This window comes from Nerophis ophidion, linkage group LG16 (genome assembly GCF_033978795.1).
Source record: "Nerophis ophidion isolate RoL-2023_Sa linkage group LG16, RoL_Noph_v1.0, whole genome shotgun sequence".
NCBI classification, from domain to species: domain Eukaryota; kingdom Metazoa; phylum Chordata; class Actinopteri; order Syngnathiformes; family Syngnathidae; genus Nerophis; species Nerophis ophidion.
In genome coordinates, this window is record NC_084626.1 from 24,072,465 (window position 1) to 24,097,464 (window position 25,000).

The following is a 25,000-nucleotide window of genomic DNA, read 5'->3' on the forward strand; positions in this document are numbered from 1 at the left end:
TATATATATATATATATATATATATATATATGTATATATGTATATATATATATATATATATATATATATATATATATTTAGTGTGTCTACATGACCACCAGTCTACATACTGGGGTCATCAGTGAGAACCAGAGTGGAAGCTTTTGCCGATGTACACATTTAGGCAGAGCGACGAGAGCGAGCAGACAACAAAAGCCGTCGCAGGCAGGTGGCAGTTGGCCAACTAACGCCTTTATTACTTACTTCATTCTGACACATGAAATGAAGGAAAATATGAAACAATGCAGAAAAGGGTAATTATCTTTATCTGAGTGATTTAGCTATTTTGCCTTCTAATGTGAAAACAAACCATCACTGACAGGCAATTACGCTTCTCTTTTGATGGCGGCCTCCCCATCAGTAAATAACGAGCCACCACTAATTGCTTTAAATACCTATTCTGTTAATTCAGCATATTTATGTTGTGTATGATGTCGAAAATGACTTCCATTAAAGGCGCACCGTGCAAGCGCCACCCAGCCATTGAAGCTCATAATAAGTTTCTATTCCATTTCCTCTCTAATCGTTTACACTAAAAGTCCACGTCCTCGCCGATTGACTCGGCTTAAGCTGTGCCACACGATCCTTTAACGAGCGAAATGTCATCACCGGCAAAGTAAAAAAATAATAACCACATGCTACGAGAAGGATCATGGTGATGACTTACCCAGCAACCCCCTCATGATTACACAATTCATTATTGGAACGTTCAGTTTGCTCAAAGCAATTTTCTTTTTTTTTTTTTGCTGATTGTCTCATAACTTGCACGCTCCGTCCAATCAATAAGCCCTCGCTCTGACAGTGACAAATGCGCAGCTACGCTGCATCCATATTAACCTGTTTATCCTCAAAAATCTCTTACGAGGACACAAGGAACGCTTATTTTCCCCGGGCTTTAGCTTTTACCCGCTGAATACCACTTAGAACAGTGTTTTTCAACCACTGTGCCGTGGGAGGATATGTAAGTTCCCCTATTTGGGTTAAAAATATTTTTTTCTATTTTAAACCGGTAATAATAATCTGCAAATGTGCCGTTGTTGAGTGTCGGTGCTGTCTAGAGCTCGGCAGAGTAACCATGTAGTACTCTTCCATATCAGTAGGTGGCAGTCGGTAGCTAACTGCTTTGTAGATGTCGGATCGCAATATGCAGACGACAGCGTGCAGGTAAAAAGGCGTCTAAATGCTTAAACCAAAAATAAACAAAAGGTCAGTGCCGCTAAGAAAAGGCATTGAAGTTTAGGGAAGGCTATGCAGAACGAAACTAAAACTGAACTGGTTGCAAAGTAAACAAAAAACAGAATGCTGGACGACAGCAAAGACTTACTGCGTGTGGAGCAGACGGCGTCCACAAAGTACATCCCAACTTGACGTGACAATCAACAATGTCCCCGCAAAGCAGGATAGCGACAACCTAAATAGCCTCGATTGTGAAGTGAAGTGAATTATATTCATATAGCGCTTTTCTCTAGTGACTCAATGCACTTTTACAGAGTGAAATCCAATATCTAAGTTACATTTAAACCAGTGTGTGTGGTAGAGATGCGCGGTTTGCGGTCTCGTCCGCGGATAAACCGCGGGTCGGGCGGTTGACATGACGAAAAAATTTATTTTAATTAGATTCGGGCGGGTGGCGGTTGAACCATCCGGAAATATTGGATATACATGGTTCTGGGATCGGTATTCTTTGCCATTCAAAGAGCCATTTAAGACCCGTGTCATAAAACAAAGAAGACAATAGGAGATACTATTATTCTCTTGAATGACTGCCGGCAGTCACCCAGATAATAAGTATTAGGGCGTGTTATGAAGCCATAGGCTTTGTCGCCTTCTACAACATGTACGATCTGCTTGTCAGTCCAGAATCATGTTGTGTGTGACTTCCCCGGTAACACGCACACGACTGCAAGGCATACTGGGTGACACAGAGTACACTAATGGTTGTGATATAAACAATTTCAACACTCTTAGTAATATGCACCACGCTGTGAAGCCACACCAATTAAAAACAACAAAACACATTTCGGGAGAACATCCTCATACTAACACAACATAAACGCAATACAACAAATACCCAGAATCCTTTGTATTCATTACACATCCTGACTATTTTATACATCCTGCTAGCAGCAAAGCCCACCACCTCCCCCTCTATGCGTCGGTAATGTGGGCGGGGTTGGGGTACGGGGGTGTAAAATATATTCAGGGAGTGTCACGGATACAAAGGATTATGGGTATTTTTTGTGTTGCGTTTATGTTGTATTACTGTGAGGATGTTCTCCCGAAATGTGTTTGTCAATCTTGTATTGTGTGGCTTCACAGTGTGGCGCATATTAGTAAGTGTTAAAGTTGTTTATATCACAACCATCAGTGTACTCTGTATCACCCAGTATGCCTTTCAATCTCATTCGTGTAATTGCGGAAGCTGCACACAACATGTTGCCGGACCTACAATCGGTTCGTACATGTTGTTGAAGGTGTCAAAGGCAATGGCTTCATAGCACGCCCATATTCCTGTCATCAGGATTAACGCTATTGGATAGTTGTGAGAACGTTTTCGGCTCCAGTTGTCTTCATTACTCTGTGAAACAGGTTTAAATAGCTCTGTGAGTGGTAAAGGCGGCCGACCTCTGATGTGTTTCAGCGGGCGGTTGGCGGGCGGGTACGGTCCTGATAAAATGTTGGTTCGGGTGGGCGGCGGGTGGATGACGACTTTGGTGATGCGGTTGCGGATGATGATATAATTGCCTATCTTGACTACTGCAACGCACTTCTTGTCAGGATCCCCAGCAAGAACATCCAGAAGCTGCAGTACATAAAAAATAGTGCTGCGAGGATCCTGATGAGAGTGCAGAAACATGATCACATCACACCAACTCTCAAATCCCTTCACAGGCTTCCTGTTCCATTCAGGATTGAATTCAAAATCTCCCTTCTAACTCACCAGTGCCTCCATGGAAATGCCCCCCTCTACCTCAAGGAACTGCTCACCCCCAAATCCTCCACACGACACCTCCGCTCCATACAGGCTAACTTCCTCCAACCTCCTCGGACAAAGCTTGGAAAAATGGGAGACCGGGCTTTCTGCTCCGCTGCTCCCAGTCTGTGGAATGGTCTCCCTGACCACCTGAGGGCACCTCAGACTGTGGATGCTTTTAAAAAAGGCTTAAAAACCCATCTTTTTAAAGAAGCCTTTCTATAGACATGCATGCTGGTCGTAGCCTTTGGGCTTTTTCTAGTTTTATATTTTATTTATTTTTATTATTACTATTTTTTACACTGTGGCACTTTGAGGTTGTTTGCTCAACGTAAAGTGCTTTTTACAAATAAAATCTATTATTATTATTATTTTTATTATCCGCGCATCTCTAGTGTGTGGGACTGGGAGGAGGTGTGTTAAGTGTCTTGCCCAAGGACAAAACGGCAGCGACTAGGACGGTGGAGGTGGGGATCGAACCTGGAACCCCCAAGTTGCTGGCACGGCCACTCTACCAACCGAGCCGTGCCGCCCCAATTATCAATTATCAAACAAAACATACAGAAGACATGAAAGTTCTAAAGGAAAATACCAACGAAACAGAAACAGCCACCAAAATAAGAGCGCAAGACAAGAACTAAAACACTAAACGCAGGAAGACAAAAAAATAAATAAAAATAAGACAAGAACTATACTCATGGTCGATTATGGTTTGAATTCTTACTGAAAAACTTGCGAGAACAACTTTTTATTGTCAATATCAGCTGAATGTTTTTATGTTTTCTGCTGCGTTTTTTTAATGACAAAAATGTGCCTGGGCTCCAAAAAAGGGTTGAAAAACATCGACTTAGAAAACAAAAAATGGCTTTGTGAGTCGCCTGCGCTGAAGTGCTAGAACTCCAATCTTGTTCTCTCTCAAGCGACTTAGCACCCACGCACACACCTGTTCGCCGATGCCTAAACCAAGTCCTTACTTGTTTCGAGGGTGGTGGTGCTCTCCTCGGTGACGACAGGACCACAGCCCGCAGTGGTGCAGGAACGCAGGCGGAACGTGTACTTGCTCAAAGGCTCCAAGTCCCGCAGGGTCCACTTGGTGGTGTCGGGTTTGCTGATGTCTACAGTCTGCAGCGGTCCCGCCTCCTCCGTGTCGTTAACTACGGTGGATAACAAGATGACGGCTCAAAACGTTAAAAGTGAAGGTTACAATCCGTGACTTAAGCATGCCAATTTTTGTTAAGACTCTGGAATAGCAGATGCAGTTGCTAACTACCCTTTGTTAAACTGCCATTAACTGGAATTTTGATTGATTGATTGAAACTTTTATTAGTAGATTGCACAGTACAGTACATATTCCGTACAATTGACCACTAAATGGTAACACCCGGATAAGTTTTTCCACATGTTTAAGTCAGGGTCCACGTTAATCAATTCATGGTACAAATATATACTATCAACATAATACAGTCATCACACAAGTTAATCATCATAGTATATACATTGAATTATTTACATTATTTACAATCCGGGGGGTGGGATGTGGGGGCCGGGGTAGGTTTGGTTGATATCAGAACTTCAGTCATCAACAATTGCATCAACAGAGAAATGTGGACATTGAAACAGTGTAGGTCTTATTTAGTAGGATATGTACAGCCAGCAGAGAACATAGTGAGTTCACATAGCATAAGAACAAGTATATACATTAGAAATGCATTCGATTATTTCATGGGTGTCAAACTCTGGCTCGCGGGCCAAATTAATTTAATTTGGCCCTTGAGGTAATATCAAATTAACATTAGAGATGGCCCGCCGCTGTAACACCGCTAATACTCATACTTGTCAACCCTCCCAATTTTCCTGGGAGACTCCCGAAGTTTAGTGCCCCTCCCGAATTTCTCCCGATTTGTGGGTGGGCCGTAAAACACTGCTTTTGGCGTTCTCTACATGTCGCCACATCCGGTTTTCCTCCATACAAACAGCTTGCCGGCCCACTCACATAACACATGGGGCTCATGCACACACACAAGTGTATGCAAGGCATACTTGGTCAACAGCCATACAGGTCACACTGAGGGTGGCCGTATAAACAAGGTTAACACTGTTACAAATATGTGCCACGCTGTGAACCCACAGCAAACAAGAATGACAAACACATTTTGGGAGAACATCTGCACCGTAACACAACATAAACACAACCGAACAAATACCCAGAACCCCTTGCATCACTAACTCTTCCGGGAAGCTACTATATATCAATTTGTATTTTTATTTTATTTGATATGCCATTGATATTTTTGAATTATTATTATTTAAACGCGATTTTGCATGTCACTATAAAGTTATATAAGCCTTGCTTGTTCAATATTCAATGCAAAACTTGTTTGGGTCCTTATTAAAAGGTTAATTTGTTCAACCTCGGCCCGCGGCTTTGTTCAGTTTTAAATGTTGGCCCGCTCTTTATTTGAGTTTGACACCCCTGGATTATTTACATTAGGTTATTTACAATCCGGTTCGTTCCCTGTATGATCAGTGCCAGAGCTTGGTCCGCATTGCCGGCAGTAAGTCGAACACATTTCCAGTGAAGGTTGGACTCCGCCAAGGCTGTCCTTTGTCACCGATTCTGTTCATAACTTTTATGGACAAATTTCTAGGCGCAGTCAAGGCGTTGAGGGGTTCCGGTTTGGTGACCGCAGGATTAGGTCTCTGCTTTTTGCAGATGATGTGGTCCTGATGGCTTCATCTGACCGGGATCTTCAGCTCTCACTGGATCGGTTCGCTGCTGAGTGTGAAGCGACCGGAATGAGAATCAGCACCTCCAAGTCCGAGTCCATGGTTCTCGCCCGGAAAAGGGTGGAGTGCCATCTCCGGGTTGGGGAGGAGACCCTGCCCCAAGTGGAGGAGTTCAAGTACCTAGGAGTCTTGTTCACGAGTGAGGGAAGAGTGGATCGTGAGATCGACAGGCGGATCGGTGCGGCGTCTTCAGTAATGCGGACGTTGTACCGATCCGTTGTGGTGAAGAAGGAGCTGAGCCGGAAGGCAAAGCTCTCAATTTACCGGTCGATCTACGTTCCCATCCTCACCTATGGTCATGAGCTTTGGGTCATGACCGAAAGGATAAGATCACGGGTACAAGCGGCCCAAATGAGTTTCCTCCGCCGTGTGGTGGGTCTCTCCCTTAGAGATAGGGTGAGAAGCTCTGCCATCCGGGAGGAACTCAAAGTAAAGCTGCTGCTCCTCCACATGGAGAGGAGCCAGATGAGGTGGTTCGGGCATCTGGTCAGGATGCCACCCGAACGCCTCCCTAGGGAGGTGTTTAGGGCACGTCCAACCGGTAGGAGGCCACGGGGAAGACCCAGGACACGTTGGGAAGACTATGTCTCCCGACTGGCCTGGGAACGCCTCGGGATCCCCCGGGAAGAGCTAGACGAAGTGGCTGGGGAGAGGGAAGTCTGGGTTTCCCTGCTTAGGCTGTTGCCCCCGCGACCTGACCTTGGATAAGCGGAAGATGATGGATGGATGGATGGATATTTACAATCCGAGGAGATGGGATGTGAATGGAGGAGGGTATTAGTAAAGGGTTGAAGTTGCCTGGAGGTGTTTTGGTGCATGTACAGTAGATGGCAGTATTGTCCTGTTTAAGAGTGTTACAACATTGCTGTTTACGGCAGACAAACTGCTTTACGGTAGACGAAAACGTGACTGCTGTTGTTGTGTGTTGTTACCGCACTGGGAGGACGTTAATGAAACTGCCTTACAATAAACCCGCATAACAAACCAAGAACTCGCCCTCGATCATTCTACGGTTATAACGTCATTGGGCAGACACGTTGTTTGTATCGTGGGAAAGCGGACGTGAAAAAAGGCTGTCCTCACTCAGGTCCGCATGGAGCTGGAGGGGGCGTGGACTCCAGAATTTCTGGCGAAAATTTGTCGGGAGAGGTGCTGAATTTTGGGAGTTTCCTGGAAAATCCGGGAGGGTTGGCAAGTACGCATATGGAATGAGTGTCATACAGGCTGTGCGATTAACTTGCTCATGAAAGAAAAAAATACAGCCTCGAAAGTACATTATCTCATTAAATAAATTAGACAGGCAGTCCTTTCTTTTTTTTTCAGAATGTCTTTTAACAAGTTAAGAGGGTCAATCTTCCAATGAGGAAAACAACCACCGCTTCCACATCTGCCGTTTGCATGATCCGCAGTGATCAATAAGCCGCTGATTATTTGATACGATGATCAAACAATTTTACGCTTCATAGGACCACCCACAAACTATTTAATATTCCTGCCTGTCGGGGAAAAAAATAAAAAAAATGTCACAAGCCTTTCAGTGAAACCTGTAAGATGTAAAGCTATTGACGGCGTTGTGCGGGTGGGTACAGTCCCGCAACAGCTGCTTCTCAGCTTGAAACTCCACTTGTTTCGATGGAAAAAAAAAAACAAAACTTGGCAGCTGGACTACATTAGCCTTCAGAGGACTTGCACATAGTCACACTTCAATGAGTTAATCAGGTTTATGGCCGAGGTACAATGAAAGCCAACTCTCCCGAAATACTTTGTGACTTGGGTGCTGATCAGAGGTGGGTAGAGTAGCCAGAAATTGTACTCAAGTAAGAGTACTGTTACTTTAGAGATGTATTACTCAAGTAAAAGTAAGGAGTAGTCACCCAAATATTTACTTGAGTTAAAGTAAAAAGTATGTTGTGAAAAAACTACTCAAGTACTGAGTAACTGATGAGTAACCTGTTTGTTTAATGATTACGGCAACAAATAATGCACAAAAACATAAAAATAGCAATGAGCAAGTTCAAAACCAGGAATATCTCTTAAGCAACTAAAACAATAATATATATTAAATAATAGTACATTAAAATAAAATAAAAAATATGGCACATTGAGCCACAATAACTTAACAGCACCATAGGCTCAGTAGGCATTCATTGATTGATTGATTGATTAAAACTTGTATTAGTAGATTGCACAGTACAGTACATATTCCGTTCAATTGACCACTAAATGGTAACACCCCAATAAGTTTTTCAACGTTACTTAGTAAATGACCAAGTCGAGGTGATCTACCTCATATATACATACACATACACACACAAATAATTTATACACACACATATCATATATATATATATATATACATTTATATATACAGTATATAATATATATTTATTTATTTTGCCATTTTTGTTCACATGTTGAAGGTGTTTTAATGAATATACATGCATGTTTAACATATAGATTCCTATCTTTCATGAAGACAAGAATATAAGTTGGTGTATTACCTGATTCTGATGACTTGCATTGATTGGAATCAGACGTCCACGTTTTCAAATGGAGGAGAAAAAAAGTTCCTCTTTTCTGTCTAATACCACATGAAAGTCATTGGTTTTTGGCATCTTATTTGTCCAGCTTCCATATTTGTTTTTATACACTTTACAAGAAATACATTGGCGGCAAACTCCGTAGCTTGCTAGCTTGTTTGCGCTGACTTTCGGAGACTCTTATTTTGTTAACGCAGGCGCGATGGAGCAGCGCTTTTATTGTGAAGACAGGAACTGTGCGATCAGTCTTTAGGCTTTTGACGGGAAGTACGGTTGAAATAAAAAGTGTATTTTTTCCTTTACACTTTTGATTGATTGATTGAAACTTGTATTAGTAGATTGCACAGTACAGTACATATTTCGTACAATTGACCACTAAATGGTAACACCCCAATAAGTTTTTCAACATGTTTAAGTCGGGTCATGTGACCACCTGGCTCTGTTTGATTGGTCCAACGTCACCAGTGACTGCATGTGATTGGTGAAACGCTGGCATGTGTAGATTCTACTTTGAAACTCTGTCATTAACCAAAACAAACATTAATAGATCGATAAAAAAAAAAGTAGCGAGTAGCCAGCTGAGTGTAGATGAATGGAACGGAGTAAAAGTAGCATTTCTTCTCTATAAATATACTCAAGTAAAAGTATGTTGCATAAAAACTACTCGTAGAAGTACAATTTATCCCAAGTTACTCAAGTAAATGTAACGGAGTAAATGTAGCGCGTTACTACCCACCTCTGGTGCTGATATAGTCTATAATTAAAGTTAAAGTTAAGTTAAAGGCCTACTGAAAGCCACTACTAGCGACCACGCAGTCTGATAGTTTATATATCAATGATGAAATATTAACATTGCAACACATGCCAATACGGCCGCTTTAGTTTACTAAATTGCAATTTTAAATTTCCCGCGGAGTTTCTTGTTGAAAACGTTGCGCAATGATTACGCGTGTCAGGAAATATTAGCGCGGCACTATTTGAGAGCATGAGGAGGTTGAGGTAGGCGGGGTTAGGGGGGGGGGGGGGGATGTAAGTGGGGACCAGGGGGGTGTATATTGTAACGTCCCGGAAGAGTAAGCGCTGCAAGGGGTTCTGGGTATTTCTTCTGTTGTGTTTATGTTGTGTTACGGTGCGGATGTTCTCCCGAAATGTTTGGTTGATAACAGCACTTCGGTCATCAACACTAATATCCTATGAGAAATGGAGATTGAAACTGTAGGTCTGACTTGGTAGGATATGTACAGCCAGCAGTGAACATAATGAGCTCAGAAAGCATAAGATGAAGTATAAACATTTGATTATTTACATGCACACTTGTTATTAGTGGGAGTATACTTATTTTACGGTATTTTTTGGGGTTCATTGAAGTTAGCTGATTTTACTTGTTTCAGATAGTCTTGACAAGCCAAATGTTCTCGTTCTATTGGCGGATAATTTAGCTGAGTTCTAACAAAATACCCCTAATTGTCGACCATTTTTTTTTCTTATCTTTGAACACTGACTTTTTGCAGTGTATGCTTTGTGACATTTGGTCCTCTTTGGTTGATAACAGCACTTCGGTCATCAACACTAATATCCTATGAGAAATGGAGATTAAAACAGTGTAGGTCTGACTTGGTAGGATATGTACAGCCAGCAGTGAACATAATGAGCTCAGAAAGCATAAGATGAAGTATAAACATTTGATTATTTACATGCACACTTGTTATTTTACGATATTTTTTGGGTTAATTAAAGTTAGCTAATTTTACTTGTTTCGGATGGTCTTGACAAGCCAAATGTTCTCGTTCTATTGGCGGATAATTTAGCTGAGTTCTAACAAAATACCCCTAATTGTCGACCATTTTTTTTTCTTATCTTTGAACACTGACTTTTTGCAGTGTATGCTTTGTGACATTTGGTCCTCTTTGGTTGATAACAGCACTTCGGTCATCAACACTAATATCCTATGAGAAATGGAGATTGAAACAGTGTAGGTCTGACTTGGTAGGATATGTACAGCCAGCAGTGAACATAATGAGCTCAGAAAGCATAAGATGAAGTATAAACATTTGATTATTTACATGCACACTTGTTATTTTACGATATTTTTTGGGTTAATTAAAGTTAGCTAATTTTACTTGTTTCGGATAGTCTTGACAAGCCAAATGTTCTCGTTCTATTGGCGGATAATTTAGCTGAGTTCTAACAAAATACCCCTAATTGTCGACCATTTTTTTTTCTTATCTTTGAACACTGACTTTTTGCAGTGTATGCTTTGTGACATTTGGTCCTCTTCCCCTGTTGCCAAAACAAACGTAATCACTGCAGCCAAGGAAAGGGGCCATGAGGTGATGTTGAAAGTTAGTTCTGAGATTTGCTTTTGTACACTTTTGTTTGAGGAGAGTGTTTGTCCGGTGATTTAATCCCAGTGAGAAGGTGAGCCACGGTGGAGATGTCCCCCTGCGACAAGACGGGGTCAGGAAAACAGAACTCTGGGAAGCTGCGACACGGTGGCCTGGCTCAGCACGAACTAAAACGGGGGTCAGCAAGCCGGGGCTTTAGAGCCACATGCGGCTCTTGAGCGGCACCCTGGTGGCTCCTTGGAGCTTTTTCAAGAATGTATGGAAGTGGAACAAAACATGTGGGGACAAAAATATGTTTTTTGTTGTAATATGGTTTATGTAGGAGGACATACACGACACAAACCTCCCTAATGGTTAGAAAGCCCGCTGTTTAGTATGTTTGTGTTTATGCTTCACTGATGAGAGTATTTATCGAGCGCCGTTTTGTCCTAGTAATTTCAGCGGCCCCTGAACTCACCGTTTTGTTTACATTGTATAACTTTCTCCGACGCTGTGTCTTCCTTCTTGACTGCATTTAAATGTAGAATGTATGTAGAATATATTTATACTATTCATATATTATATATTGTATACAGTGGGGCAAAAAAATATATTTAGTCAGCCAGCGATTGTGCAAGTTCTCCCACTTTAAAATGATGACAGAGGTCTGTAATTTTCATCCTAGGTACACTTCAACTGTGAGAGACAGAATGTGGGGGAAAAAATCCAGGAATTCACATTGTAGGAATTTTAAAGAATTTATTTGTAAATTATGGTGGAAAATAAGTATTTGGTCAACCATTCAAAGCTCTCACTGATGGAAGGAGGTTTTGGCTCAAAATCTCACGATACATGGCCCCATTCATTCTTTCCTTAACACGGATCAATCGTCCTGTCCCCTTAGCAGAAAAACAGCCCCAAAGCATGATGTTTCCACCCCCATGCTTCACAGTAGGTATGGTGTTCTTGGGATGCAACTCAGTATTCTTCTTCCTCCAAACACGACGAGTGGAGTTTATACCAAAATGGATACATGGATGATACAGCAGAGGATTGGGAGAATGTCATGTGGTCAGATGAAACCAAAATAGAACTTTTTGGTATAAACTCAATTCGTCGTGTTTGGAGGAAGAAGAATACTGAGTTGCATCCCAAGAACACCATACCTACTGTGAAGCATGGGGGTGGAAACATCATGCTTTGGGGCTGTTTTTCTGCTAAGGGGACAGGACGATTGTTCCCTGCAAAGGAAAGAATGAATGGGGCCATGTATCGTGAGATTTTGAGTATAAAACCTCCTTCCATCAGCGAGAGCTTTGAATGGTTGACCAAATACTTATTTTCCACCATAATTTATAAATAAATTCTTTAAAATTCCTACAATGTGAATTCCTTGGTTTTTTTTTCACATTCTGTCTCTCACAGTTGAAGTGTACCTATGATGAAAATTACAGACCTCTGTCATCATTTTAAGTGGGAGAACTTGCACAATCGCTGGCTGACTAAATACTTTTTTGCCACACTGTACATAATATATGTTATATATTATTCATTATTATTATTGTCTATTGTGAGCGAACTGTGGTGCTGAATTTCCCCCACGGATCAATAAAGTACTTTCTATTCTATCTATTCCATTCTATTCATGCCATTCTTTTGTCTCATTTTGTCCACCAAACGTTTTATGCTGTGCGTAAATGCACAAAGGTGAGCTTTGTTGATGTTATTGACTTGTTATGGAGTGCAAATCATGCATACTTGGTCACTGCATGACTGCAAGCTAATTGATGCTAATATGCTATTTAGGCCAGCTGTGTATACATATTGCATCATTATGCCTCATTTGAAGGTATATTTGAACTCATTTAATTTCATGATGTTAATTTATGTGCATGTCTCATGACACATTATCTGTGGTATAGCTCGGTTGGTAGAGCAACTTGAGGGTTGCCGGTTCGAATCCCGCTTCCGCCATCCTAGTCACTGCCGTTGTGTCCTTGGGCAAGACACTTTACCCACCTGCTCCCAGTGCCACCCACACTGGTTTAAATGTAACTTAGATATTGGGTTTCACTATGTAAAGCGCTTTGAGTCACTAGAGAAAAAGCGCTATATAAATATAATTCCCTTCACTTCACTGTATGTAATATTGACTGCATTTCTGATAGTTGTTAGTGTGCCATGTCGTTCCAGACCACAGCAAACGTAAACCAGCTTGCAAATATTGTAATAAATCTATTAGAAGAAGACGGCCTGCCGTTTCCTTGAACTTGGACACGCACATGGGCGACTTGTCCAGGGTGTACGCCGCCTTCCGCCCGATTGCTGCTGAGATAGGCACCAGCGCCCCCCGCCACCCCAAAGGGAATAAGCGGCAGAAAATGGATGGATGGATGTATACCTATAACCATTATAAGACAGTCATTTCCAAGAGTTATTTCACCCTCTGACAAGTTTTACTAATGTTCTCCAATGTTGTAAAAATGTGTAGAATAAATAATACAGTTCCACATTTCTGTCAACGAAGATTTGTGTCATTTTGATAGTAGGCTAATATAGCTAATTAGCCACTTACATCATGCGTTGCCATCATCATAACTCTTATATAAGTCTTTTATATTTTTTCAGGTCCAGACATATTAGTTTTTTGTATTTTTGGTCCAATACGGCTCTTTCGACTATTCGGATTGCCGACCCCTGAATTAAGGGACGGTCATAAAGGGGGAACAGACGGACATTAACCCGTCGTGCTTCCTATACACGCATTCCTGACTCACTCTTATTAGCATGGCACAAACGTTTTTCTGTCTGCAAGTGGGATCACGGGTTCGGCAATCAAGAGCTCAACAAAGCTCTGAAAATATTTACGTGTTACGGGAGCTAATTAATCAAAGGAGTGAACGCTCTTAAAGCCCCACACTGCAAAAAGTCAGTGTTCAAAAACAAGGAAAAAAACTAACAAAAATGAGGGGTATTTAATTGGAACTAAGCAAAATTATCTGCCAATAGAAAAGGAAAATTCAACTTAGAGCCCAAGTTAAGAACAGGAAGTGAACAAGCGTTTAAGCAACTGTTATGTAAAAGAAAAGGGGTAGGCTTGAATAAGCTCTGCTTCTTCCTACTCCTTTTTGAACATGTTAAAAAGAGAAACTGGAAATGGTGATGTATCATGTTGTTTGCATGCATAAAACTCAATATGGAGCTAAATTTGTTGCGATCCGTGACTCGGATCTTCACATAGTGAAGTGAAGTGAAGTGAATTATATTTATATAGCGCTTTTTCTCTAGTGACTCAAAGCGCTTTACATAGAGGAACCCAATTGTGGAGAGACGGAGCCGACAGCAGGTTAGGACGGACAACGGTCCTGCCCAAGATGGCGGCCAGGAGGCGGAGCATGCAGCGGAGCGGAGAGGCGGGGCACGCATGGAGCGACACCGCAGCCATCAGAGTCAGGTGCGTAAACCACACACCTGCTCTCAATCCCTGCATCTGCTCCTACAGTTTAAAAGGGGAGAAGGGGCTCACATCAAAAACAATGTGAGGATATCAGGAGCCCTACAACCCGTGATGTCACGCGCACATCGTCTGCTACTTCCGGTACAGGCAAGGCTTTTTTATTAGCGACCAAAAGTTGCGAATTTTATCGTCGATGTTCTCTACTAAATCCTTTCAGCAAAAATATGTCAATATCGCGAAATGACAAAGTATGACACATAGAATGGACCTGCTATCCCCGTTTGAATAAGAAAATCTCATTTCGGTAGGCCTTTAAATTGTTATAAATAAGCGTTATTTGGTCACGGATGCTCCGCAGCGTCAACCAAATTGTTGTCTCCCTGCAATAGGTAGCAGCTCGGCACAAACAAAGTACAACGTTGCTATCAAAAGTCTAATTATGCAAAGCAGACACCGCAGGCGGGACAAGTTGGCTGGCTTGTTTTGGAGGAAAAAGTGCAAAACCTATGATTGATAGATGGATGGAAAGAAGAGTGGTTGGTCATTTACAAGAGAGACAGAGTCACCCTTATTATTGTTTATTTTTCCATCTTTGTTGTCATTCTCTGGTTGATCCGTTTATTTCCCGTTTAGTCCATCACCATGATTACTTATTAGTTTCAGCTGTTACTCCCGGTTCCTGCACACCTGTTCTTTTAATCACCTTCCCTTTATAAGCCTTCCTCTTTTCATTCTTCTGCCTGGGACTCTAATTTGCTCACATGCAACAAGTAACGTCAGGTATGTTTTTCTCGCTAGCTCATTAGCTAAGCCACCTCATTGTCATCTTTAGCTCACATGCTAATCATCTTTGTTTTTACTTTCGTGCCTTCGTGCCAAGTCTTAGTTCTTTATATTTCCTAGCTTTCACGCTAGCGTCTTTTGCTTCCCTTTTAATTAGCTCCAGTGTTTTTGTTCAGAGCTCACTTTTTGTTAATAAATTTGTTAGATCTTACCTTTGTTGTGTTCTTCGTTTGACGCATCCTCGAGGGAATCTAACCCGGTACGATTCCGAACAGACGTTACAACATTTAACATTCACTTTAATGATACCAAGTACAGGAGCGTATCTACTCAAAACTACTGTGATTACGTAGATATTTTTGGCATCACATTGTCTTTTGTTTTTTTTAATTTATATTATGTTTAGAAACTTAGGAAATACGTCCCTGGACACATGAGGATTTTGAATATGACCAATGTAACGACTTGATACCCAAATTTGTGGTATCATCCAAAACCAATGTAAAGTATCAAAACAACAGAAAAATAAGTGATTATTACATTTTCACAGAAGTGTAGATCGAACATGCTGAAAGAGAAAAAAGGCAGATATTAACAGTAAATGAACAAGTGGATAAATAATCTATTTTCTACCACTTGTCCTTAATAATTTTGACAAAATAATAACATGGAAAATGACACAATATGTAACTGAATATGTCAGCAGCTAAGTTAGGAGCCTTTGTTTGCTTACTTCCTAATTAAAGACAAGTTGTCTCGTATGTTCACTATTTTATTTAAGGACAAACTTACAATAAGAAACATATGTTTGATGTACACTCAGATTTTTTGTTCAAATAAAGCCAATAATGCAACTTTTTTTGGTTTCCTTTACATCCAAAAATGCCGAAAAGTACCAAAAAGTATCGAAATAATTTTGGTAAAAGTACTAAAATATTTATATCGGGACAACACTACTATCAACAAATAATCTTGGATTGCGCTACAAACATGATGTTTGGGATCGGAAGCAGGTCCAGAGCAAAGAATTACCAGTGGGAGAGTTTTTTCGAAGCAAGTAGTAGTGAAACTACCAAGCTGGTGGCTATTGCTACCGCTCATATTAGCCATATCATTTTGATTTGGGCATTGAAATTCCCTTACTCGTCCAGCAAGAAGACAGCCAAGGCAGTATCGGTCCAAAATCCCTCGTCTTTGACCACACGCAAGCAAGTAATAGCCAGGGCAATGTTGATCCTGACTGTATTTATCTGGGAGCGCTCTGTTTTTCTTTTTTTGTCGCCCGAGACAAAACATGTTTGTTTATTTGGTTGTTTTGGCGCCTCCCTATTACCATGAATTGATTAACTTGGACCCCGGCTTAAACAATTTTTAAAAAGTATTGGGGTGTTACCATTTAGTGGTCGACTGTTTGGAATATGTACTGTACTGTTCAATCTACTAATAAAAGTTTCAATCAATAAATCAAAGTCTGTAAGTTTTACAATGTAACTAAAACAATTCGGGCTTCACGGTGGCAGAGGGGTTAGTGCGTCTGCCTCACAATACGAAGGTCCTGCAGTCTTGGGTTCAATCCCAGGCTCGGGATCTTTCTGTGTGGAGTTTACATGTTCTCCCCGTGAATGCGTGGGTTCCCTCCGGGTACTCTGGCTTCCTCCCACTTCCAAAGACATGCACCTGGGGATAGGTTGATTGGCAACACTAAAATGGCCCTAGTGTGTGAATGTGAGTGTGAATGTTGTCTGTCTGTCTGTGTTGGCCCTGCGATGAGGTGGCGACTCGTCCAGGGTGTACCCTGCCTTCCGCCCGATTGTAGCTGAGATAGGCGCCAGCGCCCCCCGCGACCCCAAAAGGGAATAAGCGTTAGAAGATGGATGGATGGAACTAAAACAATTCGTACTTACTAAACCATCGCATTCATACCATGAATTGATTAACGTGGACAAGTTGAAAAACTTATTTGGGTTTTACCATTTAGTTGTCAATTGCACGGAATATGTACTGTACTGTGCAATCTAGTAATAACATGTTCAATCAATCAATCATTAATCAACGTTTTTAAGTTTTACAATACAACTAAAACAATTCACACTTGCTAAACCATCACATTCATACCAGGAATTGATGAACGTGGACCCCGACTTAAACAAGTTGAAAAACTTATTCGGGTTTTACCATTTAGTTGTCAATTGCACGGAATATGTACTGTACTGTGCAATCTAGTAACAACATGTTCAATCAATCAATCAATCAATTAATCAACGTCTTTAAGTTTTACAATACAACTAAAACAATTCGTACTTACTAAACCATCGCATTCATACCATGAATTGATTAACGTGGACAAGTTGAAAAACATATTTGGGTTTTACCATTTAGTTGTCAATTGCACGGAATATGTACTGTACTGTGCAATCTAGTAACAACATGTTCAATCAATCAATCAATCAATCAATTAATCAACGTCTTTAAGTTTTACAATACAACTAAAACATTTCACACTTGCTAAACCATCACATTCATACCATGAATTGATGAACGTGGACCCCGACTTAAACAAGTTGAAAAACTTATTTGGGTTTTACCATTTAGTTGTCAATTGCACGGAATATGTACTGTACTGTGCAATCTAGTAATAACATGTTCAATCAACCAATCAATCAATTAATCAACGTCTTTAAGTTTTACAATACAACTAAAACAATTCACACTTGCTAAACCATCACATTCATACCATGAATTGATGAACGTGGACCCCGACTTAAACAAGTTGAAAAACTTATTCGGGTGTTACCATTTAGTTGTCAATTGCACGGAATATGTACTGTACTGTGCAACCTAGTAATAAAAATTTCAATCAATCAATCAATCAATCAAACTCGGCCATGATAGCAATAATTGCACAAAGGCTTTTTATTCCTTTTCTTCCTTTAGTTTTCTGCCGGCAGGCACACAGGCCTTCGCATTGACTTACGTCTTTTTAACTAATGGGGAAAAGGTGAGTGAAGTTGGCCGTAAAACAAGTCTGCTAGTGTCATTCCACTAGTTCTAAGTCAATATATCGTCCCAAAAGTCATGACAATATTTTATGAAGGTTGAAAAGTTACTTAGTGCTGCTCTAAGCCCATCAGTGGCTTTGTGGTTAGAGTGTCCGCCCTGAGATCGGTAGCTCGTGAATTCAAATCCCGGCCGAGTCATACCAAAGACGATAAAAATGGGACCCTGCTTGGCACCTAGCATCAAGGGGTTGGAATTGGGCCTTAACGCACCAATTTGATGATTCCTGAGTGCTGCTCACTGCTCCCCTCACCTCCCAGGGGGTGGAACAAGGGTGAAATGCGGAGAATATTGGTAGTTTCACCACACCTAGCGTGTGTGTGACTATCAGTGGTAATTTTAACCCAAACAAACGGGGGAAAACATCCATCCATCCATCCATTTTCTACCGCTTATTCCCTTTTGGGGTCGCTGGCGCCTATCTCAGCTACAATCGGGCGGAATGCGGGGTACACGCTGGACAAGTCACCACCTCATCACAGGGCCAACACAGATAGACAGACAACATTCACACACTAGGGCCAATTTAGTGTTGCCAATCAACCTATCCCCAGGTGCATGTCTTTGGAAGTGGGAGGAAGCCGGAGTACCCGGAGGGAACCCACGCAGTCACGGGGAGAACATGCAAACTCCACACAGAAAGTTCCCGAGCCTGGATTTGAACCCAGGACTGCAGGAACTTCGTATTGTGAGGCAGACGCACTAACCCCTCTGCCACCGTGAAGCCCGGGGGAAAACAATCATTTGAAAACATTTTACAAGTATGTACTAACGAGTATGAAGAAAATGAACACATACTCAGCTGATACTCTAGCAGATACCCGGTCAGAATCCCATTTGGCTCTGAGGGCGGTGCCCAGGCCAGAGAGACAGAGTGTCTCTGCGTGTCTGTCACCCTGAAGACTGCGTTTTTCTCAGGTACTGCGTAAGCAAAGAAGGTAATACACACAATAAATAGTTAAAAGTCTACAACCCAGTTTTATTTGCGTCCCCAGATTTTGCCTTTGATTAGGTTTTTTGATTCTTCCCCACTCAATCGTACCTGCTTCCGGGGTTTTAAAGTTGACGGGATGACTGCCGGGGCCATTGCCACGCCCGTTAAAGGTCATGACAATCAGGCTGTACTCGGAAAAGGGTTGCAGTCTAGGTATGGCCGCGTGGTTGTGGTCGCCAGGAAACGTCAGCGTGTGTTTGTCCCCGTGACTTTTTTTGGAATCCAGCAGACTGCGCAGACGCCACCAGTTTATCTGCAGCAGGGAAAGAGACGGTCAGTTCCCATTCGTAAAGTCGCGATCAAAACTTTACATACGCTTGTAAAGAACATAATGCCATGGCTGTCTTGGGTTTCAAATAATTTCTACAACTCTTATTTTTTTGTTATAGAGTGATTGGAGCACATACTTGTTGGTTACAAAAAACATTCATGAAGTTTGGGTCTTTTAGGAATTTATCATGGGTCTACTGAAAATGTGACCAAATCTGCTGGGTTAAAAAGTATACAAACTTTGTACATACAGCAATGTTAATATTTGTTTACATGTCCCTTGGCAAGTTTCACTGCAATAAGGCGCTTTTGGTAGCCATCCACAAGCTTCTGGAAAGCTTCTGGTTCCATTTTTGACCACTCCTCTTGAAAAAAATGGATGTAGTTTAATAATAATTGTCACAAAGTGGTTTTCGCAGCTTATTGCGAGGTTTGTTCTCCCAGGATGCAAACGGACTATTCCTGACAAGGCTTGCAGGTAGGGACATATTTAATAATCTTCACTCAAAAAGGTACACAAACAAAAAAAAAAGGCTAATCGCACTTGGAGATAAAGCGTAGCAAGACACAAACATAAAACTGTGGCATGAAACGACGAGCATAAACTATGGAATCAGACCTGAAACGAACAATGACGCCAGGCCGACTGACTGGCAAAAGCGGTTTGAATAGTCTCTTGATTAGAACCAGGTGAGCGTCCGAACACCAGCGGCAGGTGAAAATCGTATGCAACCATGGCAACAAAACAAACAAGAGTGCATAAAAAACAGAAACTAATGGAGTTAACCCAACAGAACATAACGAAAACATGATCCGGACCACGGATCATGACAATAATACCTTAATTCTAGCCAGTTTAATGATAATACTTTAATTCTTGCCTGAATTAGCCATTCCTTTACCACTTTCGACGTGTGTTTGAGGTCATTGTCCTGTTGGAACACCCAACTGCGCCCAAGACCCAACCTTTTAGGTTGTCCTGAAGAATTTGGAGGTAATATTCCTTTTCTTTGTCCCATTTAAAGCACCAGTTCCACTTGCAGCAAAACAGGCCCGGAGCATATTACTATCACCACCATGCTTGACGGTAGGTTTGGTGTTCCTGGGATTAAAGGCCTCACCTTTTCTCCTCCAATCAGATCGCTGGGTATTGTGGCCAAACGGCTCAATTTGTGTTTTATCTGACCACAGAACTTTCCTCCAGAAGGTTTTATCATTGTCCATGTGATGTCAGATGAAACAAAAATGAAGTTGTTTGGCCACAATACCCAGCAATATGTTTGGAGGAGAAAAGGTTAGGCCTTTAATCCCAGGAACACCATGCCCACCATCAAGCATGGTGGTGGTAGTATTATGCTCTGGGTCTGTTTTGCTACCAATGGAACTGGTGCTTTAAATGGGACACTGAAAAAAGAGGATTACCTCCAAATTCTTCAGGACAACCTAAAATCATCAGCCCTGAGGTTGGGTCTTGGGCACAGTTGGGTGTTCCAACAGGACAATGACCCCAAACACATGTCGAAAGTGGTAAAGGAATGGCTAAATCAGGCTACAATTAAGGTATTATTATTAAACTGGCTTGAATTAAGGTATTATTGTCATGATCCGTTGTACGGATCATGATCTCGATATGTTCTGTTGGTTTAACTCCATTAGTTTCTGGTTTTTGTGCACTCTTGTTTGTTTTGGTTGCCATGGTTTCATATGATTTTCACTTGCCGCTGGTGTTCGGACGCTCACCTAGCGCTAATCAAGAGACTATTCAAACCGCCTTTGCCAGTCAGTCGGGCTGGCGTCATTGCCCGTTTCAGGTCTGATTCCATAGTTTATGCTAGTTGTTTCATGCCACAGTTTCATGTTTGTGTCTTGCTATGCCATAGTTTATGCCAAATATTTATTTGAACTCCAAGTGCGATGAGCCTTCTTTTTCGTTCGTGTACCTTTTTGAGTGAAGATGATTAAATATGTTCCTTCCTGCAAGCCTTGTCTGGAATAGTCTGTTTGCATCCCGGGAGAACAAACCTTGCAGGAAGCTGCAAAAACCACGTTGTGACAATTATTATTAAACTTCATACATTTTTTTCAAGAAGAGTGGTCAAAAATGTAAACAGAAGTTTGTGGACGACTACCAAAAGCACCTTTTTGCAGTGAAACTTGCCAAGGGTCATGTAACCAAATATTAACATTGCTCTTTGTATACCTCAGTAGAAGCATTTAAGTCTCACCTTAAAACTCATCTGTATACTCTAGCCTTTAAATAGACCTCCTTTTTAGACCAGTTGATCTGCCGCTTCTTTTCTTTTTTCTCCTATGTCCCCCCCTCCCTTGTGGAGGGGGTCCGGTCCGATGACCATGGATGAAGTACTGGCTGTCCAGAGTCGAGACCAAGGACGGACCGCTCGTCGGGACCCAGGATGGACCGCTTGCCTGTGTATCGGTTGAGGACATCTCTACGCTGCTGATCCGCCTCCGCTTGGGATGGTTTCCTGTGGACAGGACTCTCGCTGCTGTCTTGGATCCGCTTTGAACTGAACTCTTGCGGCTGTGTTGGAGCCACTATGGATTGAACTTTCACAGTATCATGTTAGACCCGCTCGACATCCATTGCTTTCGGTCCCCTAGAGGGGGGGGGTTGCCCACATCTGAGGTCCTCTCCAAGGTTTCTCATAGTCATCATTGTCACTGGCGTCCCACTGGATGTGAATTCTCCCTGCCCACTGGGTGTGAGTTTTCCTTGCCCTTTTGTGGGTTCTTCCGAGGATGTTGTAGTCGTAATGATTTGTGCAGTTCTTTGAGACATTTGTGATTTGGGGCTATATAAATAAACATTGATTGATTGATTGATCGATTGACTTTTGACCCAGCAGATTTGGTCATATTTTCAGTAGATCCATAATAAATTCATAAAAGAACAAAAGTTAATGAAAGTTTTTTGTAACCAACAAGTAAGTATGTGCTCCAATCCCTCTATGACAAAAAAAGAGTTGTGGAAATTATCGGAAACTCAATACAGCCATGACATTGTGTTCTTTACAAGTGTATGTAAACTTTTGATCTCGTTTGTATGTGACAGAACGATAAAAGAGGTGTCGTGTTTAGTGCTTGGTGGTGTGCACTGAGCTGGAGGATGTATAGGAGGATGGTAGGGGTGAGAACATCAAATGTTTAGAGCGAGGTTAGGGTCATTTCCTTTTAAACTGTGTCTGAAAAAACAAGGGTTTGTTTTGAGGTATTACCCTGTAGCCTCCCAGATGTCCATGCAACTTGTCTTTGTGTACACGGGTCCAGCTGACCTTAACCGCTGAGCTGTTCATCACCTCCACGGCTACATTTTCAGGTGCAGCAGAGGGAACTGCAAAAGCAAGCCTATTAGAGCCCATCGCACGCCGCAAGCATGCAAAGCAATACAACGGGGGAGCTACAACACGGAATACAGACTATCACGTTAACTCAAATAAACATAAAAGCTACATTATAAAGGCAATAAACGCTATACGAGGCTTTCTAAATAAATTGGACGGGAACAAGCTACAATTATCTAGCAACAGACACAAGAGTAGTGAAGTAAGTAAGGAAAAAAGGGGCCATTTATCTTCGAGGGAAGGCTCATGACCTGAGGTGGTCTCCTGGGGACAAGTCCAAAAGAAAGCTAGACAAAAGAAATAGAATTGGTTTGTGTGCTTCTGAAAACACATCAGTGCATAACCTTGAAACCCTGGAAGCCAAATTCCTGCTGGAGTTTTTCAATAAAATCAAAACAGAATCCTGAAAAGTGCTGCATACAAAATAAATGGAGATTAAGGAAATTCTTCACACCATATCGCCATTTCTTTCTTTGACATACTGTACATTAAACATGAATGACAGGTAGCTTTGATGGCAAAGTAATAATAATAGATTTTATTTGTAAAAAAAAAAAAGCGCTTTACGTTGAGCAAACAACCTCAAAGTGCCACAGTGTAAAAAAAAAATAGTATTAATAATAATAAAAATAAAAAGATATTAAAAATTAATAAAATATAAAACTAGAAACAGCCCAATAGCTAGAACCAGCATGCATATCTATAAAAAGATGGGTTTTTAAACCTTTTTTAAAAGCATCCACAGTCTGAGGTGCCCTCAGGTGGTCAGGGAGAGCGTTTCACAGACTGAGAGCAGCAGAGCAGAAAGCTCAAGCCTAAATTGTCAGAATCTTGCAAACCTTAAGAGCTTATTGCTTTTTATTAAGAACAAATATTGATAAGGTTCATTAGGACGGTGTACAAGAAGTGGATAAGGTCCGTTAAATTAGAATTTCCACAATTTTTTGAGGAATTTTCAAAACATTTAACTGCCACGGTCCATTTTTAAAATGAGATTTATCACTCATTAATTTTGATTAATCACAATGAATCGTAGTTTATTTGTCAGGCTTGCCACTGACAGTTTGCTTGTGTTTTAGTTTTCCCTCTGTGTGTATTTAGTATTTCCTGTTTTTAGTTCCTGTCAGCGCTCTTATTTTGTCTGTTTCCTGTTTTTTCCCCTGTGCGCTGTTTTCCCCTCAGCTGTGGCTGATTGGCACCTGGCCACACCTGGTGTCAATCAGCCTGTTCCTATTTTATCCGCTTTGTTCCTCCAATGAGTGCTGGATTATTGTCGATGTCACTTCTTGTCGTATCTTTGCAGCGTAGCGGTAAGCTATATTTTGTTAGATGTTTGTAGCTTACTGTTTTTTGTTCCCTGCTTCCATGTTGGTTTTCATATTACATGTACGACTTCTGTTTCCTGCTCGATACCTGCTAGCTTCCACGGTAAGCCTTTTTGTTTGTTATCCGCCCACGTGCGCGCTTTTTGTTTGTACCCTTTGTTTGTTTTTGTCTTAGTATTTAAATTTAAATCATGTTTTCTCACTCCATGCCTGCCTCCATCGCTGCATGTTGGGGTTTGTCTCAAACTAATTCTGACAATACTGTGCGGGAATCCTTTAATGCGCCCTATAATCCGATGCGTTTTATATATGAAAAAGATTAAAAAAACAGACCATTCATCGACACTGCGCCTTATAATCTGGTGCGCCCTATGGTCCGGAAAATACGGTACTTGTTTTCTATTGCTTTGATATAGCTAAAACAAAATACATATAATATGATGATTTAAATATCTCATTTTACTGTGCATAGTTGGTTCTTTGCTACCAACAGTTCGTCTGGGAATTTTATAGCATGTAATTGATTAATGTGGACCCCGACTTAAACAAGTTGAAAAACTTATTCGAGTGTTACCATTTAGTGGTCAATTGTACGGAATATGTACTGACCTGTGCAATCTACTAATAAAAGTATCAATCAATCAATCAAGCATGTAATTACAATTTCGCTAACATCTTAAATGTATCACTGAGATTTATTGACCATACAATACAGTTACAAAATATAGCTTACCACAGCGTAGCGGTAAGCTATATTTTGTTAGATGTTTGTAGCTTACTGTTTTTTGTTCCCTGCTTCCATGTTTGTTTTCATATTACATGTACGACTTCTGTTTCCTGCTCGATACCTGCTAGCTTCCACGGTAAGCCTTTTTGTTTGTTATCCGCCCACGTGCGCGCTTTTTGTTTGTACCCTTTGTTTGTTTTTGTCTTAGTATTTAAATTTAAATCATGTTTTCTCACTCCATGCCTGCCTCCTTCTCTGCATCTTGGGGTTCGTCACAAACAAACTCTGACATTAATACTCGTTTGTGCAAATGCAATTTTAGTGTCAAATTGTCGTAGACCAACTTCTTGAAAAATAGTAC

At 41.3% G+C, this 25,000-nt stretch overlaps 1 protein-coding gene across 6 annotated transcripts in view; it reads right to left on the minus strand.

Moving 5' to 3' along the window:
* Positions 1–25,000, minus strand: part of chl1b (cell adhesion molecule L1-like b) — a 254,285-nt gene that overhangs the window by 38,375 nt on the left and 190,910 nt on the right. For all 6 annotated transcript variants that reach the window (XM_061874747.1, XM_061874748.1, XM_061874744.1 and 3 more), the window contains 4 exons: positions 22,462–22,577; positions 19,004–19,208; positions 18,760–18,882; positions 3,988–4,167 (listed from right to left, as the gene is read on the minus strand). In XM_061874747.1, the coding sequence (XP_061730731.1) occupies positions 3,988–4,167; positions 18,760–18,882; positions 19,004–19,208; positions 22,462–22,577 (624 nt within the window). The remainder of the gene's footprint in view (positions 1–3,987; positions 4,168–18,759; positions 18,883–19,003; positions 19,209–22,461; positions 22,578–25,000) is intronic.